Source organism: Tupaia chinensis, unplaced genomic scaffold (genome assembly GCF_000334495.1).
Source record: "Tupaia chinensis unplaced genomic scaffold, TupChi_1.0 Scaffold149011_1, whole genome shotgun sequence".
Classification (NCBI taxonomy): domain Eukaryota; kingdom Metazoa; phylum Chordata; class Mammalia; order Scandentia; family Tupaiidae; genus Tupaia; species Tupaia belangeri.
In genome coordinates, this window is record NW_006208857.1 from 796,243 (window position 1) to 814,550 (window position 18,308).

General features: G+C 53.0%; 1 protein-coding gene across 8 annotated transcripts in view; it reads left to right on the forward strand.

Moving 5' to 3' along the window:
• CHD4 (chromodomain helicase DNA binding protein 4) overlaps nt 1-18,308 on the forward strand; it is a 37,424-nt gene that overhangs the window by 1,504 nt on the left and 17,612 nt on the right. For 3 of the 8 annotated variants that reach the window (XM_027769209.1, XM_006170818.2, XM_027769210.1), the window contains exons 2-22: nt 3,068-3,189; nt 3,364-3,579; nt 3,777-3,895; nt 4,018-4,259; nt 4,466-4,593; nt 6,941-7,076; nt 7,208-7,386; nt 7,517-7,756; nt 8,326-8,529; nt 8,640-8,690; nt 11,089-11,243; nt 11,570-11,701; nt 11,780-11,876; nt 14,413-14,604; nt 15,079-15,279; nt 15,443-15,580; nt 16,343-16,464; nt 16,573-16,746; nt 17,595-17,736; nt 17,829-17,960; nt 18,053-18,170. In XM_027769209.1, the coding sequence (XP_027625010.1) occupies nt 3,068-3,189; nt 3,364-3,579; nt 3,777-3,895; nt 4,018-4,259; nt 4,466-4,593; nt 6,941-7,076; nt 7,208-7,386; nt 7,517-7,756; nt 8,326-8,529; nt 8,640-8,690; nt 11,089-11,243; nt 11,570-11,701; nt 11,780-11,876; nt 14,413-14,604; nt 15,079-15,279; nt 15,443-15,580; nt 16,343-16,464; nt 16,573-16,746; nt 17,595-17,736; nt 17,829-17,960; nt 18,053-18,170 (3,240 nt within the window). Of the gene's footprint in view, nt 1-3,067; nt 3,190-3,363; nt 3,580-3,776; nt 3,896-4,017; nt 4,260-4,465; nt 4,594-6,940; nt 7,077-7,207; nt 7,387-7,516; nt 7,757-8,325; nt 8,530-8,639; nt 8,691-11,037; nt 11,244-11,569; nt 11,702-11,779; nt 11,877-14,412; nt 14,605-15,078; nt 15,280-15,442; nt 15,581-16,342; nt 16,465-16,572; nt 16,747-17,594; nt 17,737-17,828; nt 17,961-18,052; nt 18,171-18,308 lie in introns of all 8 variants that reach the window. The other 5 variants (XM_027769212.1, XM_027769211.1, XM_006170819.2 and 2 more) reach the window with 5 other exon arrangements.

Consider the following 18,308-nt stretch of genomic DNA (forward strand, 5'->3'; position numbering starts at 1 on the left):
TGCGGGGTCCCGGGCCCCTGGAGGCTGGTGGGGTGGCGGGGCGGGGAGGCTGCGAGGGACCAGCCGGGCATCTGCCCTGGGAGGATCCTGTGGCCGCTGCTGTGGAAAGGAGAGGGACTGCCGGTTACTCTGATTATTTTTAACTTCTCATCAGTTACCGGTTTTCTGTGCTGTCTCCACTGTGCGAAGTTTGAATCGCGCTCCTTAGCAGGATGTAAGCGCTTCAGCCAGGCAGGTTGCCGCGGTGTTTTGAGTGGGGGAAATGATGGGGGCTAGGGGAGAATGTAAGAGCCTGGGGGGGCGCTCTGCCCCTGTGCCCCTAGGGGTGGCCCTAACCCTGGCTTTTTTCCGGTAGGCTTCTGCCTCTGCGAGGTAGCCTGGGGTCTGGGCTGGCAGTAGGAAATGTTCGTGTGGGTGTGCTAGGGGTTGCGCTGTGTTTTGGGGTGGCTCCGCGGACTGGCCAAACCCGTATGGTTGTAACCACCCGGGCTGATTGGAGTAGCTGGAGTCTGTCGGTGACTGATGATTGGGGGTATGCTCCCGAGTGGGTGTCTCTGGCTTTCCTGCAGAGCCCCTAGCTAAGTCCTCTGCTCATTTCCTTGACCCTTTTTTTACCCCCAGCTTCGTTTTTTTCCTACACGCCTGCCTTCCTCTTCTCTGATTCTACTTTTCTCATTCTGCGGAGCCTGCTGGTCCTGTTTTTGTTTCCCATCGAATGTCATCCACTTCTGCCTTCTGTTTCCTTAGCTTCAGCCGGAAGTTGAGGTAGTCGGGAGAGATGTTTCCATCCTGCGTTTTCCAAGTTGGAAGTCTTCACTTCAGCCAGAGACCATTGTGGGGGTGTCAGTCTGATTGCGTCTTCAGCTGTCGGCATGAGGGACTCAAGCTTGAGTCTCGTCACCGCACAGGACAGGGTGGCAGGTTGCTTGCTGTTTGTTTGACCGGGGTAGGGCAGGAGAGTGGTGGTGGCACGGCCGGCCTGTCCTCTCTCTGCAAGGCCGCAGAGATGGTAGTGCTGCCCCTCCAGTGGACATCTCGGCCTCCCAGCAGCCCCTTGGTCTGGGACTGCCACCCCCTGTGTTGACCGTGAGCTCCCGGGTGAACTCTGCCCCAAGCTGTAGTGTGACCCAGTTTTTCCACTCGCCACACCCCGTTCCTGCCCCTTTCCCAAATCTTCCTCTGTTTCTTGGCCAGTTCGCAGAGTGCCATTTCAGTGCCTCATTTGCTTGAGAAGTTTGGGGGTCGTATGTGGAAGGGAGGGTGTCCCCTTTGCCTCCATGGGTTTGTCCTTATCTCCACTTTTAGCTTTTATGGAGGTGGCGAAGGAAAGACGCGAGATGTAGCTGATTGTGGGGGTGATATGGGGATGGCTGGGGAGAAGTCCTTAAAATAATGATCCTTTCTGGTGCGATCCAGGCTGGTGTTCTATTCCCAAGGGAATGGGAGGGGCTTTCTTGTGCCTGGCCTGACCCTGGGCTAAGTGAGAAGGGGGAGTCCGAGGTGCTTTGTCCAGCCTAAGGTCTCATGTTGCCTGGTATCTGTTTAGCTCGGAAAGGGCGGAGCCAGAGACATTTTAGGGCTAGTTCTGGGGGTCAGGAGTGGAGAGTGCCTGAGTACTCCAGGGAAACCTTATTGTTCACCACCCTGTCTGGGACCCTGCTACATTTCTTTGGTGGGGTCTGACTCCCATGTGGTGGCCAGGACTCCCGAGCCGGGTGATGAGGAAGGTGAGCTCCAGAGGCTTCCTGGGACCGACCTCCCGTCCTCAGGCAGATCTGGGTATCTGAGATTTGGGGAGAGGGTCGCGTGCTCTGTTCCACTGAGCCCTTGTCAAGTCTTACGGTGACTGAGGGAGGAACCAGGTGGCCCTCGCAGTTTTGCCCTTCGCTTGGTCTCCGGTCTAGGAGAATGGGGTTGCCTCATAAGAACTGAGTCCTCCCAGAGTAGACGTTAGTGGTCGGTGGCATTTGGACCTGGGGCCAGGTAACAAATTTGGGAGGTCTTCCGGTTGGGCAGTCTTACCCCGGCTACCTCTCAACCCCGCCCCCTCCCCTGCCACTTCCTGTCTGTCCTATGCTGGCAGCTGGGTGCCCTGGGCCGGCTTCTGCGGTCAGGAGCCATTTTCCCTCTCCTCACTGGGTGAGGCACTCCCTTCTCTCCACTGCCTCTCCACACCCCCCCCCCTTTTGGGCGGGGGTGGCTTGGGAAGAGGGAGTGAGAGGAGGGAGGAGGGAGCTGGTGTGAGTGTCTGTTACAAAGGAAGCCGCCTCCTGGCCCAGTCTCCCCCTCTGTGCCCCTTCCCACCTATCCCTGCCCAGGAGCTCAGTGTTACCCCAGGCTTTGTGTGTGCTTCCAGCCAGGGGAGGAGGTGGAGCCAGATGGGAGGAGGATGGCGAGGAGGTGACAGCTGGGCTGATTGTGCCCCCTCGGGAGAAGAGGCTTCTGACCCAGGAGAAGTGGGGTGGGGGGAACAGGAGGCCTGGAAATGGGCAAAGGAAATTATGTTTGGGAGTAGGCGGATGATTGGGCTGGCATCTGAACCTGGGGATCCTTGGAGGTTCTGGGTGTTTTGAGGAGTGGTGACCCCAAAGGGGAAGGGTGTGGTTTCTGGGGCCTTTGAACTGGTATTGTTCTGGGGAAGTCCTGAGATATATTCCGTAGTTCTTGCCTTCAAGGTAGGACCTTTGGTTTTCATTACATGGTTTATAGAGTAGTATTTGGTGGCCAGTGTCAGGAGGCTTGGACCTCGTTCGTTCTCTTCCATGGTGAACTCTAAGCTGGACTCACTGCCCTGGTGGATGTCTGGAGGACAGGCTGTTGGTAGGAGCAGGGCGAGGAGGCTGGGGTCTGGACAGCTGCCCGAGGTGGGCCTATTTCAGTATATACAGCTCTGTCTTTGTCTTGTTTTTGTCCTGGGTATCAGCTTCTTTCTGTGAAAGTGTGGCAGTTCTCTTCAGAGGAATCTGGGACAAGAGGTGGGGAGTGAAGCCTAAAGCCTCTGGATTAGGCCCTAACCTTTTGCTGTCGATCTTTTCCTCACCTATCGCTCTTTACCAAATACATGTAGAAAACGAAGAAGACCCAGAAGAGGATTTGTCAGAAGCAGAGACTCCAAAGCTCAAGAAGAAGAAAAAACCTAAGAAACCTCGGGACCCTAAAGTCCCTAAGAGCAAACGCCAAAAAAAGGAGGTGAGTGGGCGGCTGAGTGTGCTGGGCAACGGGGAGGGAGGGGCTCTGCCAAGGGCTGAGGGCGACTGTTTCTTGGGTGGTAGGCCAGGTCTGGGGAGGAGCCTCGGGCTGTCCTGAGGTCAGCATGTGTGTAGCATGTGTGTCTGTCTCCCTCTCCCCCCTTCCCTGCTCCAGCGTGTGCTCTTATGCCGGCAGCTGGGGGACAGCTCTGGGGAGGGGCCGGAGTTTGTGGAGGAGGAGGAAGAGGTGGCCCTGCGCTCAGACAGTGAGGGCAGCGACTACACCCCTGGCAAGAAGAAGAAGAAGAAGCTTGGACCCAAGAAAGAGAAGAAGAGCAAATCCAAGCGGAAGGAAGAGGAGGAGGAGGACGACGATGACGACGACTCAAAGGTGCCTGGACCTCCATCCTTCTCTCTGTACTGTGAACTTCTGCCAGACACCCGACTGGCCCTAGAACATCTTGTTTCCTGTTTTTAATCATTTCTTCTTGGCTCTCTTACCTCGGTCTCGCAAGCATAGTCCCATCTCTGATTCCTCAGCAAGTGTGGGCACAAGGTGGTGAGTCGCTGGCCTTGTTCTCTGTGCAGGAGCCTAAGTCATCGGCTCAGCTCCTGGAAGACTGGGGCATGGAAGACATTGACCATGTGTTCTCAGAGGAGGATTATCGCACCCTCACCAACTACAAGGCCTTCAGCCAGTTTGTCCGGTAAACCAGGGGGCCTTAATGGCAGGGGGAGGAGAGTCCTCCTAGAGTCTCTTACTACTTCTCTTTCTCTTTTCCTCTTAAACATTTTTTATTTTCTCTGTCCCCATGTGTTTCTCCACCAGACCCCTCATTGCTGCCAAAAACCCTAAGATTGCTGTCTCCAAGATGATGATGGTCTTAGGCGCGAAGTGGCGGGAGTTCAGCACCAACAACCCCTTCAAAGGCAGTTCTGGGGCTTCGGTGGCGGCTGCGGCGGCAGCGGCAGTGGCTGTGGTGGAGAGTATGGTGACGGCCACTGAGGTTGCACCCCCTCCGCCCCCTGTGGAGGTGCCTATCCGCAAGGCCAAGACCAAGGAGGGCAAAGGTGAAACAGGGTGCAGTGGCGGGGTCTCAGACTGAGAGAGCAAGGGGATGCTGCTCTGTCAGCCCTGACGGAAGAGGGGGAGGAATGCTGGTTTCAGGAGGGAAACTTGGGACACTAGACATGGTGAAGAAGGCTTAGGTGGAGCAGGCTTTATTTTCCCCATTTTTTGTCCTATGGTATTTATTCGGATGTGTCCTGATTTTTAGGTCCTAATGCTCGGAGGAAGCCCAAGGGTAGCCCCCGTGTGCCTGATGCCAAGAAGCCTAAACCCAAGAAAGTAGCCCCACTGAAAATCAAGCTGGGAGGTTTTGGTTCCAAGCGTAAGAGATCCTCGGTGAGAGCCCAGCCTGTCTGCTTGGTGTGGGTGCCGTGTCTGGTTGGTGCAAAAGCAAGTGCGATTTTACATTTTTGAAATTTGGATACATTCTTTTCTTTTTTTCAGAATTACGTTATTTAACTTCATTTATTCATCTATTTCAATTTGACCAGAAAGGGACAGAGTGAGTGAGAGAGAGAGAGAGAAAGTGAGAAACCAAGGTCTGTGACTTGAACTGTGGTTGGTTGGCCATGTGGGAGTTCAGCATCCTTAACCACTATACCGCCTTCCGGCCTCAACATTGGATACGTTCTTAAAGAATTATTTTATTTTATTTATTCATTCATTTATTTTAATTTGACCAGAGAGAGAGAAAGCCACCAGGTCCAGGACTTGAACCATGATCAGCCATGTGGGAGTATCCAGCGCCTTAACCATCACACCACCCGCTGGTCCCAACATTGGATACATTCTTTTTTTTTTTTTTTCTGATACATTCTTAAATAGATGTGATTATACATTTTTTTTTGGATTTTTGCTATAGGATACATGCGCTTCCCCAGAAACACAAGAGAGAAAAGTGAGAAATCACCCTCCAGGGTGTTTGACCATGCTGCAGTCCCTTCTCCTCCTCCTCTATTCTTCTCTCAGGATTTTGGGCGTGCATGCACATGCACCCAGTGTGCGTGTCAAGCTGCCAGGTCCAGAAGGGTCCAGAATTTGAATTGCATTTGGCTGTGTGGGAGTCAGCGCCACAGCCACTACCCCACCTGCTGGCTCCTATGCATCATTTTAATGCGCATTTTTCTTTTTTGCTGATGACTTATTTTTTGCTGTTTATCTTAGACTATAGAAATGATATTAGACAAAAAGCAAATTAGAGTGGTTTTCTTATTCAAGTTCAAAATGGGTGGTAACGTAGCAGAGGCAACTTGCTACATTAACGTATTTGGATTATGGACTGAGAACGAGAAGGAACGCAGTGCAGCGTGGTTTGGGAAGTTCAGTGAAGGAGATGAGGGTGGGGCCAACCAGAGGGTGGGGCCGGCCATCGGATCGGAAGTCAACAACTGACAGTTGAGAGCAATCATTGAAGCTGACCCTCTTACGACCACACAAGAAGTTGAAGAGCTCAGCCTTTGAGTTGACCATTCTGTGTTGTTCAGCATTTGAAGCAAAGTGGAAAGATGAAAAAGCTTAAGAGGATGCATCATGAGCTGACTGAAAATTAAAAACAAAATCACCTTGAATTGTCCTGTTTTCTTATTCTATTCAACAACCATTTCTCGAAACAATTGTGACATGAAGAAAAGTGGATTTTATACAACTATTATTGATGGACCAGCTCTGTGGTTGGACTGAGAAGAAGCCGTAAAGCATTCTCTAAAGATAAATGTGCACCAAAAAAAGGTCATGGTCACTGGGGTCTGCTCCACTGCAGCATTCTGAATCCTGCCGAAACCATTACCATTGCTGAGAAATATGCTCAGCAAGTCAGCTGCCATTGGTCAAGAGAAAGGGCCCTGTTCTTTTTTGGGAGAATGACCGACAGCACGTTGCACAACCAGTGCTTCAAAAGTTGAATGAATTGAGCTACGAAGTTTTGCCTCATCCTCCGTATTCTCCTGACATCTCGCCAGCTGACTAGCACTTCTTCAAGCATCTCAACAACTTTTGGAGAGGTTTTTTTTTTTTTTGCTATAGGGCACGTGCGCTCACCAGACAGACAGAGATAGAAAGCGAGAAATCACCCCCCAGGGGGGATGGCCAAGTGGCAATCCCTTCTCCTCCATTCTCCTCTCGGGGTCTTGGGCACGCACACCATGCGCCTGGCGTGAGTTTAAGCCACCGGGTCCGGGACGCGAACCGCAGTCGGCTACGTGGGAGTCCAGCGACATAGCCATTACACTAACTGCTGGTCCCAAGTATCTCAACAACTTTTTGTAGAAGATGCTCTCCAAGAGTTCATCGAGTTCTAAAGTACTTATTTTTACACTATACTAATAAACAAACTATAGGAATAAACAAACCGATTGTAATGGTTTCTATATTGATTAATAGAGGCGTGCTTGAGGCTAGTTATGATGATTTAAAATTCACAGTCCAAAACCACAGTTGCTTTTGCACCAGCCTCATAGAAAGGATGTTGTCTGTGTCTGGAATTGTTCAGCGCAGTAGTCCCTGTCCTTAACGGTGGGCATTTGAAAATGTGGGGAGTTGGCTGCAGGACAACGTGCAACTGGGCTCCCCACGTAACTGTCCTTGCTGGGATTCTGGTACCCCCAGTGAGAGAGTGACCCCCTCTCTACCACACTCTCCTTCTTGGCTTGAACTGATAGCCTTGTTCTATTTCTTGTTCTGTCAGAGTGAGGATGACGACTTAGACGTGGAATCTGACTTCGATGATGCCAGTATCAATAGCTACTCTGTTTCTGACGGTTCCACCAGCCGTAGTAGCCGCAGCCGCAAGAAACTCCGAACCACTAAGAAGAAGAAGAAAGGTGTGCTGCTTTTCTATACCTATATGTGATGGGATGAGGTGGGAATGACCGGGAACAGATCTCCCTAAGGAGATAGGGTGGGGGGAGGTGGTTTTGTTCTAATAACTGGGCTTCCCCTCTTCCTTGCCCAGGCGAGGAGGAGGTGACTGCTGTGGATGGTTATGAGACAGACCACCAGGACTATTGCGAGGTGTGCCAGCAAGGCGGCGAGATCATCCTGTGTGACACCTGTCCCCGAGCTTACCACATGGTCTGCCTGGACCCGGACATGGAGAAGGCTCCGGAGGGCAAGTGGAGCTGCCCGCATTGCGTGAGTGTCCGGCTGCTGTGGCCGCTGGGAGCCCGCAAGGGGAAGGGTGGAGGTGGCGCTGCTGCTGGTTGTGAGCGGTGGGTGGTGGGTGGGGTGGGAGTCACCTAATGTCTGTGGTCCTGCACCACAGGAGAAGGAGGGCATCCAGTGGGAGGCCAAAGAAGACAATTCTGAGGGCGAAGAGATCCTGGAAGAGGTTGGGGGAGACCCTGAAGAGGAGGATGACCACCATATGGAATTCTGTCGGGTCTGTAAGGATGGCGGGGAGCTGCTCTGCTGTGACACTTGTCCTTCTTCCTACCACATCCACTGCCTGAACCCTCCACTTCCAGAGATCCCCAACGGCGAGTGGCTCTGTCCCCGCTGTACGGTGAGTGACCGACCTCGGCCAGGCAGCACTCTGTGGGAAGTGGAGTCTAGGGCAGAGGGTTAGCCGCTTGTATGTGTAGGCCTTGGGAGGTGGAGGTGCAGGAGGGGTCGTTAGAGAACCGCCCTGCAACACAGGTATTCTCCTTGCTTGTGTGTCCATCTGACCTCACAGGGTCCAGTGCTTGGCCGGCTCTGGAGAGGGGTAGGCAGTGCTGTAGCTGAGGGCGTGTGCACAGATGGCTCTGTCTTGGCACCCTGTGTTCAGGTCTTGGGAGCTTAGGATGTGTAGGGCTCCGGATCTGTGGGGTTTCTCTGCTTGCCCAGCAGTCTGGGTTACTGTTGAAGTCTAGCTGCTGGCTCTGTTACGCACCTAGGAGTGAGTCTTACATGTCCTGGACGACGTATGGAAATGGAAAGGGGATTCTGTTCCTCTCTTCCTGGAAGGGCCCCGGACAGAGATCTTACTTGAGATGAGATGTGATTGGCCGTTTGACAAGGCCGAGGCAGTGGGCTGTACCATCTCCTCCCCATGGCTCTGATTTGGGGTTGGGTTGTTTCTCTTTCTCTCAGTGTCCAGCTCTGAAGGGCAAAGTACAGAAGATCCTCATCTGGAAGTGGGGTCAGCCACCGTCTCCCACCCCAGTGCCTCGGCCTCCAGATGCTGACCCCAATACACCCTCCCCCAAGCCCTTGGAGGGGCGGCCAGAGCGGCAGTTCTTTGTGAAATGGCAAGGCATGTCTTACTGGCACTGCTCCTGGGTGTCTGAGCTGCAGGTAGGTCTGGATTGGCCGGGATGGGGCCAGCATGAAGAGGGTGCGAGGAGGCAGCAGCCTCGGGTGGGAGTGACCGTAGCTCCACGGGGGCTCGCTTCTTGTCCTTGCAGTTGGAGCTGCACTGTCAGGTGATGTTCCGGAACTACCAGCGGAAGAATGACATGGACCAGACAGAGATAGAAAGCGAGAAATCACCCCCCAGGGGGGATGGCCAAGTGGCAATCCCTTCTCCTCCATTCTCCTCTCGGGGTCTTGGGCACGCACACCATGCGCCTGGCGTGAGTTTAAGCCACCGGGTCCGGGACGCGAACCGCAGTCGGCTACGTGGGAGTCCAGCGACATAGCCATTACACTAACTGCTGGTCCCAAGTATCTCAACAACTTTTTGTAGAAGATGCTCTCCAAGAGTTCATCGAGTTCTAAAGTACTTATTTTTACACTATACTAATAAACAAACTATAGGAATAAACAAACCGATTGTAATGGTTTCTATATTGATTAATAGAGGCGTGCTTGAGGCTAGTTATGATGATTTAAAATTCACAGTCCAAAACCACAGTTGCTTTTGCACCAGCCTCATAGAAAGGATGTTGTCTGTGTCTGGAATTGTTCAGCGCAGTAGTCCCTGTCCTTAACGGTGGGCATTTGAAAATGTGGGGAGTTGGCTGCAGGACAACGTGCAACTGGGCTCCCCACGTAACTGTCCTTGCTGGGATTCTGGTACCCCCAGTGAGAGAGTGACCCCCTCTCTACCACACTCTCCTTCTTGGCTTGAACTGATAGCCTTGTTCTATTTCTTGTTCTGTCAGAGTGAGGATGACGACTTAGACGTGGAATCTGACTTCGATGATGCCAGTATCAATAGCTACTCTGTTTCTGACGGTTCCACCAGCCGTAGTAGCCGCAGCCGCAAGAAACTCCGAACCACTAAGAAGAAGAAGAAAGGTGTGCTGCTTTTCTATACCTATATGTGATGGGATGAGGTGGGAATGACCGGGAACAGATCTCCCTAAGGAGATAGGGTGGGGGGAGGTGGTTTTGTTCTAATAACTGGGCTTCCCCTCTTCCTTGCCCAGGCGAGGAGGAGGTGACTGCTGTGGATGGTTATGAGACAGACCACCAGGACTATTGCGAGGTGTGCCAGCAAGGCGGCGAGATCATCCTGTGTGACACCTGTCCCCGAGCTTACCACATGGTCTGCCTGGACCCGGACATGGAGAAGGCTCCGGAGGGCAAGTGGAGCTGCCCGCATTGCGTGAGTGTCCGGCTGCTGTGGCCGCTGGGAGCCCGCAAGGGGAAGGGTGGAGGTGGCGCTGCTGCTGGTTGTGAGCGGTGGGTGGTGGGTGGGGTGGGAGTCACCTAATGTCTGTGGTCCTGCACCACAGGAGAAGGAGGGCATCCAGTGGGAGGCCAAAGAAGACAATTCTGAGGGCGAAGAGATCCTGGAAGAGGTTGGGGGAGACCCTGAAGAGGAGGATGACCACCATATGGAATTCTGTCGGGTCTGTAAGGATGGCGGGGAGCTGCTCTGCTGTGACACTTGTCCTTCTTCCTACCACATCCACTGCCTGAACCCTCCACTTCCAGAGATCCCCAACGGCGAGTGGCTCTGTCCCCGCTGTACGGTGAGTGACCGACCTCGGCCAGGCAGCACTCTGTGGGAAGTGGAGTCTAGGGCAGAGGGTTAGCCGCTTGTATGTGTAGGCCTTGGGAGGTGGAGGTGCAGGAGGGGTCGTTAGAGAACCGCCCTGCAACACAGGTATTCTCCTTGCTTGTGTGTCCATCTGACCTCACAGGGTCCAGTGCTTGGCCGGCTCTGGAGAGGGGTAGGCAGTGCTGTAGCTGAGGGCGTGTGCACAGATGGCTCTGTCTTGGCACCCTGTGTTCAGGTCTTGGGAGCTTAGGATGTGTAGGGCTCCGGATCTGTGGGGTTTCTCTGCTTGCCCAGCAGTCTGGGTTACTGTTGAAGTCTAGCTGCTGGCTCTGTTACGCACCTAGGAGTGAGTCTTACATGTCCTGGACGACGTATGGAAATGGAAAGGGGATTCTGTTCCTCTCTTCCTGGAAGGGCCCCGGACAGAGATCTTACTTGAGATGAGATGTGATTGGCCGTTTGACAAGGCCGAGGCAGTGGGCTGTACCATCTCCTCCCCATGGCTCTGATTTGGGGTTGGGTTGTTTCTCTTTCTCTCAGTGTCCAGCTCTGAAGGGCAAAGTACAGAAGATCCTCATCTGGAAGTGGGGTCAGCCACCGTCTCCCACCCCAGTGCCTCGGCCTCCAGATGCTGACCCCAATACACCCTCCCCCAAGCCCTTGGAGGGGCGGCCAGAGCGGCAGTTCTTTGTGAAATGGCAAGGCATGTCTTACTGGCACTGCTCCTGGGTGTCTGAGCTGCAGGTAGGTCTGGATTGGCCGGGATGGGGCCAGCATGAAGAGGGTGCGAGGAGGCAGCAGCCTCGGGTGGGAGTGACCGTAGCTCCACGGGGGCTCGCTTCTTGTCCTTGCAGTTGGAGCTGCACTGTCAGGTGATGTTCCGGAACTACCAGCGGAAGAATGACATGGACGAGCCACCGTCTGGGGACTTTGGCGGTGATGAAGAGAAGAGCCGAAAGCGGAAGAACAAGGACCCCAAGTTTGCAGAGATGGAGGAACGCTTCTACCGCTATGGGATCAAACCAGAGTGGATGATGATCCACCGGATCCTCAACCACAGGTACCAGCAGGGCACCCGGGGTGCAGGCGACAGCCGTGGTGACTCTCGCCAGGGGTCTCGGGGGCGATACCGCCAGGAGCTCGACTTGGAGAACACTGTGTTCTTAACCGAGTCCAGGTGTTGAGCGTAGCTGGCTCAGTCCTGGCATTTGAGATGCAGGAGAGTATAGAGATCCTTCTTGGTCTCAAGATTGGTGTGTAGTACCGGTTCCGAACACGTGAGGTCTGAGGCACACCCAGAGGTCTGGTTGGGGCATACATTCGTCGGCTGACTCGGGAGGACGGTTGCCTTCTGGCCCTGAGGCTCTTCTCTCCCTGACCTTGCAGTGTGGACAAGAAGGGCCACGTCCACTACTTGATCAAGTGGCGAGACCTACCCTATGACCAGGCCTCTTGGGAGAGTGAGGATGTGGAGATCCAGGACTATGACCTGTTCAAACAGGGCTACTGGAATCACAGGTGCGTGCTGTTGGGGGGAGCAGAGTTGGCTTCTTACCGAAGAGGGCTCGGCAGCTGGGTGATGTCTGTCTTCTTCAGGGAGCTCATGCGGGGTGAGGAAGGACGACCAGGCAAAAAGCTCAAGAAGGTGAAACTGAGGAAGCTCGAGCGGCCTCCTGAAACCCCAACTGTGGACGTGAGTTGGGGCTGAAGAGGGGAGGGCATGGCGTGCTGGGCGGACAGTGCCTTGTCTGCCCGTCTAGTGGTGGTGCCCTATCTCCACCTGCACGCAACAGCTTCGTAGCCGCGAATGCCTCCTGAGTCTTCCCCACTCCTCCACGTCCCTGTCAGTCAGGAAGCACTAGGGTGACTGACCTTGTTTACCATGAGAAAATGTGGGGAGCCGCCCACATTAAAATGGCTGTCATGACTTTCACTGCTTAAGAATGGCCGGTGCGACCTTGACACAGACACCAGGAATGCAGACCCCCTGGTTCACACAGAGCTGGCAGGTCCTCAATAAGGTCCGCTGTAAACCCCGCCTACCTCCCTCTACCTTGTGTATATAAGAAAGCGCTCTAGCCCTCAATAAATGAGCGGAACTTTTACATCAAAGAGCTGTGACACTATGTGAGCTGTGATACTTCTTTCGCTCCCGTGCTGAGACGCTGCTGCGCCGGTTCCAGACCTCCGCCCCCTCGCTCGAGTTTCCCTGCCCGATTCATCCCGCAGGTTCGGGACATTTTGGCGCCCGGACAGGCACTCGAGTTGAAGGGATCGCGACAGGTTCCCGGGGATTCCGAAGAAAGAGCATGTTCTCGGCAAGGAACAAGCTTTCGTCGGAATAAAAAATGTCCCGAACCTGCGGGACGAATCGGGCAGGGAAACTCGAGCGAGGGGGCGGAGGTCTGGAACCGGCGCAGCAGCGTCTCAGCACGGGAGCGAAAGAAGTATCACAGCTCACAGTGTCACAGCTCTTTGATGTAAAGGTTTCGCTCATTTATTGAGGGCTAGAGCGCTTTCTTATATACACAAGGTAGAGGGAGGTAGGCGGGGTTTACAGCGGACCTTATTGAGGACCTGCCAGCTCTGTGTGAACCAGGGGGTCTGCATTCCTGGTGTCTGTGTCAAGGTCGCACCGGCCATTCTTAAGCAGTGAAGGTCATGACAGCCATTTTGATATGGGCGGCTCCCCACAAGAAAACAGTGTATTTTATATGATTGAGAAAGTATTAGGGGAGGGTCACAACCAAGTTTTAATTTTTTTTTTTGGGAGAGGTTTTTGCTATAGGGCACGTGCGCTTGCCAGACAGAGACAGAGAGACAGAGAGACAGAAAGGGAGAGATCACCCCCTGGGGGGATGGCCACGCCGCAATCCCTTCTCCTCCAGTCTCCTCTCGGGATCTTGGGAACGCACGCACACGCGCCTGGTGTGAGTTCAAGCCATGGGGTCTGGGACTTGAACCGCGGTCGACTACATGGGAGTCCAGCAACATAGCCATTACGCTAACTGCTGGTCTCCCAAATTTTAATTTTTTTAAATAATTTTTTTTCCCTTTTTTTTTCTTTTGGAGAGGTTTTTGCTGTAGGCCGTGTGCTCGCCAGAAAGAGACAGCGAGACAGAAAGCAGGAAATCAGAAAGAGACAGAGAGACAGAAAGCCGGAAATCCCCCCCCAGCGGGATGGCCACACCGCAATCCCTTCTCCTCCATTCTCCTCTCGGGATCTTGGACACACAAGCACAAGCGTCCGGCATGAGTTTAAATCACCGGGTCCAGGACTCAAACTGCAGTTGAATACATGGGAGTCCAGCGATGTAGCTATTATGCCATCTGCTGGTTCCATTAAAGAATTATTTATTTAATTTCACACATTCATTTATTTTAATTTGACTAGAGAGAGAGAGGGGGAAAGTGAGAAAGCAAGCTACGATGTCCAGGACTCAAATCATGGTCAGCCATGTGGGAGTGTCCAGTGCCTTAACACTTGCTGGTCCCCACAACCAAGTTTTTATGAATTTTTTTTTTTTTTTAATTTGCCACAGGGACTATACCTTAACCAGAGGGAAAGGGGAAAGTGAGAAAGCATCCACCCCAGGGGATGGCCATGCTGCCTTAATTCTCTCTGGATTTTCAGCACACCCCCCCACACACATGCTTTTTCAAAGCTGCCAGGTCTGGGACTCAAACCTCATAGCCATGCGGGATCTATCCACCGTAACCACCCTGCCACCAACTGGCCTATACTTTTATGAAATTCATATTGAGACCTCTTCATTCACAGCACCTTCCCTCTGTGTTCTGTCAATGTAGTATTGGGTTGTCAGAAAAGTCACAGTGTATTTTTTTCTTTTTTTTTTAAGGCAAAGATGCGTCACAACTTTTCCAGCAACCCATTGTAACGTGAAGGCAGTTAGGGTTAAAAACAGGGATCTAGGAGTCAGGACCCATCTAGGTGGGCCCTGACTGGTAGAATGTGTTGCTGGGGAGCCTGTGATGTGTTTGCCCTCAGCGATCTGTAGGATCGAGATAGGTCTGCCTGATAGGTCAGTGTCTTGCTTCCTGGGCGTACCAGATCGTCCACAAAGGTGCCGTGACTGCTGGTGCTCTTCTTCCCCATGATTTTTTATGGCTCAGGGAGGACCTAGTGAGGACGGGGTTGGCGGCAGCTACAGTTTTAGTGGGAGGAAGCGGATTCTGCCGGCTCTTGACCTCTCTGTCTGATTCCTCAGCCAACAGTGAAGTATGAGCGGCAGCCGGAGTACCTGGATGCTACAGGAGGAACCCTGCACCCCTACCAGATGGAGGGCTTGAACTGGTTGCGCTTCTCCTGGGCGCAGGGGACCGACACCATCTTGGCTGATGAGATGGGCCTTGGGAAGACTGTACAGACAGCAGTCTTTCTCTACTCCCTCTACAAGGAGGTAGGGAAGCTGGGGCTGCTCGTTTTTTTGTGTAGGTATTTTACATTCATAGTCTTATACTCTGAGGGGAAAGGAGAGGAAAAGTTGGTCCCTGACCGGGAAGAACACCGTTGCGGGATGGTGAGATAAGACTCCCTTATAGGGCAAAGGGCTGGAGGGGTAGAGCCATGGGTAGGGTTAGCAGGGGTGTGGAGAACCCCGGTCCTGGGGAGATACACTTGCAGAGACAAGCAGAATTGTGGGTGGAATTAGGATGGAAAGACTTACAGGGAGAGATGAGATTGAAGCTCTGTAAACATAGGCCGTAGCTTTTGGGAACTGTGGGGTAGGATGTTGTCGTCGAGGTGAGATGGGGGCCACTCTGCAGCCCAGTCTTTGGCCTCACTCCAGGGGCAGCCTGGACAGGTGGGGGCTGGGGTTGTCATGGGGCGGGACCCTCAGTCTTGACTCTGCTTCTTCTCTTCTTCCTCAAAGGGTCATTCCAAAGGCCCCTTCCTAGTGAGTGCCCCTCTTTCTACCATCATCAACTGGGAGCGGGAGTTTGAAATGTGGGCTCCAGATATGTATGTGGTGACGTACGTGGGTGACAAGGACAGCCGTGCCATCATCCGGGAGAATGAGTTCTCTTTCGAAGACAATGCCATTCGTGGTGGCAAGAAGGCCTCCCGCATGAAGGTATCTCAGTGGAGGGAGGCCATTCCGCGAGCACACATCTGCCATGGGCTGAGCTCCTCCTTGTGAGGTGGAGGGGTAGCCGGAGAGGGGGAGCACGCCATGTCCCCTGGTTGCACTTACACCAGAGGGCTTGCCTAACAGTGGCCGGGTTGTCTTGGTGTAGAAAGAGGCGTCCGTGAAGTTCCACGTGCTGCTGACGTCCTACGAGCTCATCACCATCGACATGGCCATCTTGGGCTCCATCGACTGGGCCTGCCTCATTGTAGATGAAGCGCACCGGCTCAAGAACAATCAGTCCAAGGTGAGGAGAAGATGACGGCCCCCAGCTTGTGTTCAGGTTCCTTGGATTCCTTAAAGGGAAGTCTAGCAGGAAAGGAAAGAAAGTGGGCTCTGCCTGCCTTCCTCATATGTGGTGGCCCTTGGTGGCCAGGCCTTTAAAATGGGCTAGTAGATAGTACAGGTGGCTAAGGTGCTGGAATCCCACAGAGCCAACCACCGTTCAAGTCCCAGACCCGATGGCTTGAAAAGCACACCGGGCATGTGTGTGTGTGCCCAAAATCCCAGGAAGAGAATAGAGGACAGGAGTTGTGGCGTGGCTGTCCTCCCTGGGGTGGTGATTTCTCACTTTCTGTCTTTGTCTTGTGCAAGTGCATGTTCCCTATTGGTTAAAAACCTAAAAAAGAAAAAAGAGAATGGTGAGGGTAAGTGTAGGAGGTTTATTTATTAGCAAAACAGCTTGGAATTCAGCAAGGTCCATACAAGGGCCCTCTTTTTTTTTTTTTTTTTTAAGTTGCCAAAGGGCATGTATACTCCCCAGAGACAGACAGGAAGAAGGAGAAGGCCCCCCCCTACTAGGGTGTGGTCATGCCACAAGCCCTCTCTCATTTCTCTATCCTGTTGGATTTGGGGCGAACACCCCTGGTGTGTTTTACAAGCAGCTGGCACTGGGATTTGCACCATGGTTGGTCAGGAAGGATCTGGCTCTTAACCACTAGGCTATGGGGCTGGCCCTACTAGACCCTTCTTTTCATTGAATTCCATCTCTTTCCATCTGCTTCATCAGTTCTTCCGGGTTCTGAATGGTTACTCACTCCAGCACAAGCTGTTGCTGACTGGGACTCCACTTCAGAACAATCTTGAAGAATTGTTTCATCTACTCAACTTTCTCACCCCGGAGAGATTCCAGTAAGTGTCTGTTCTCCCTAATCGACTTAGAATTCAGCTCCTTCTAATTCTTCCCTATATAAGTTCTTCTCCCTCTCCCCAACACATTTCCCTTGTTTTTTTCTAAAGCAATTTGGAAGGCTTCTTGGAGGAGTTTGCGGACATTGCCAAGGAGGACCAGATTAAAAAACTGCATGACATGCTGGGGCCTCACATGTTGCGGCGGCTCAAAGCTGATGTGTTCAAGAACATGCCATCCAAGACGGAGCTGATTGTGCGTGTGGAGCTGAGCCCCATGCAGAAGTGAGTGGGAAGGGATGGAAGAGCTTGCTCCATTTTGCTAGCATAGTTGGCGGTCTGCCAGTTGGAGGCTACAAAGTATTTCTTTTATTTTGTCTTTGTTTTTGGTCCATGCATGTGCCAGTGGAAGCCCCCCCCCCCCCCCCGCCCCTGACCCCTGTGAGGCCTGGCCGAGCTGCTCTCCCCCTTCAGTTCTTCCTCCGTCAGGATTCTGGGTATCTGTGTGGGCATGCTGTGTTGCCATTGGGGCTGGGGGTTGAATCCCAAATGGCCATGCAGGGTCCAGCTTCCTCTCTGCAGTGTTTAACAGTTGTGCTATAGGCTGGTCCATGTTTTTAAACTTTTTTTTTTACTTATTTTATTTATGATAATGTATTCACACACATGAGAAAGAGAGGGAGAGGGAGAGCATCTCTAGTTAGATGCTGTCCTGTCAGGGTCCCTTTCCCGTAGCCCTCTAGCCGGTCAGGATCTTAGTATGTGTGCATGTATGTTTTCAGACTGAGTGGGGATCCAACCCCCTGACTGGCCAGGTGGCTTCTAGCACTGCGGTTGTTTGCCACTGACCGTGCGTGCCACCAACCTGGCCTACAGGTTTGTCTCACGCCTCCCCGACTCAGCTCCAAAGCATCTGGTGACAGGAGCAAGCAAGGCCTGCAGAAACCAGCCGCTGGGGAGCTAGAGCTTGTAGCTTTTCCCTGCTGCACACTCCTGTATTGGAAGCAATGCGGGTCGTGGCGAGGCTGCTCGCTTGGGTGCCTTATCCCAGCACGGTACAAGGAAGGCCTCAGCCTTCGTCTGTGTTATTAGTCGCTGAAAGGCTCTTGTCTGCGCCATCTGTCTACCTATAGGAAATACTACAAGTACATCCTCACTCGGAACTTCGAAGCACTCAATGCTCGAGGTGGTGGCAACCAGGTCTCTCTGCTGAACGTGGTGATGGACCTGAAGAAGTGCTGCAACCACCCATACCTCTTCCCAGTGGCTGCAATGGTATGTCCTGCCACCTCTTGTTCTTCCCCGGTTGGAACACCTCCACCTCAGCTTTCTTTCCAGTATTTTTTCTTCTTTGCTTCTTTGCTCAGGAAGCCCCTAAGATGCCAAATGGCATGTATGACGGCAGTGCCCTTATCAGAGCTTCCGGGAAGTTACTGCTACTGCAGAAAATGCTCAAAAACCTCAAGGAGGGTGGGCATCGAGTACTCATCTTCTCCCAGGTACCGTGTAGGCTGGGCTGGGAGTCTCGGGACAGCAGTAAAGAAGGGATTATCATTCAGCTCCTCAATTATTAAAATGTGCTCCTGAACAGATGACCAAGATGCTGGACCTGCTGGAAGACTTCCTGGAACATGAAGGTTATAAATACGAGCGTATTGACGGCGGGATCACTGGGAACATGCGTCAGGAGGCCATCGACCGCTTCAATGGTAAGAGGGAGGGAGCGCTTCCTCCCAGCCGTCCTCACACCCGGCTTGCCCTGATCCTGTCTCTCCCTGCATCTCTCTCTGTGGTTCTTTCTGTCTTCACTAACTGACGAGGGGTGAAGCTTTTGAATGTCTCTAGTG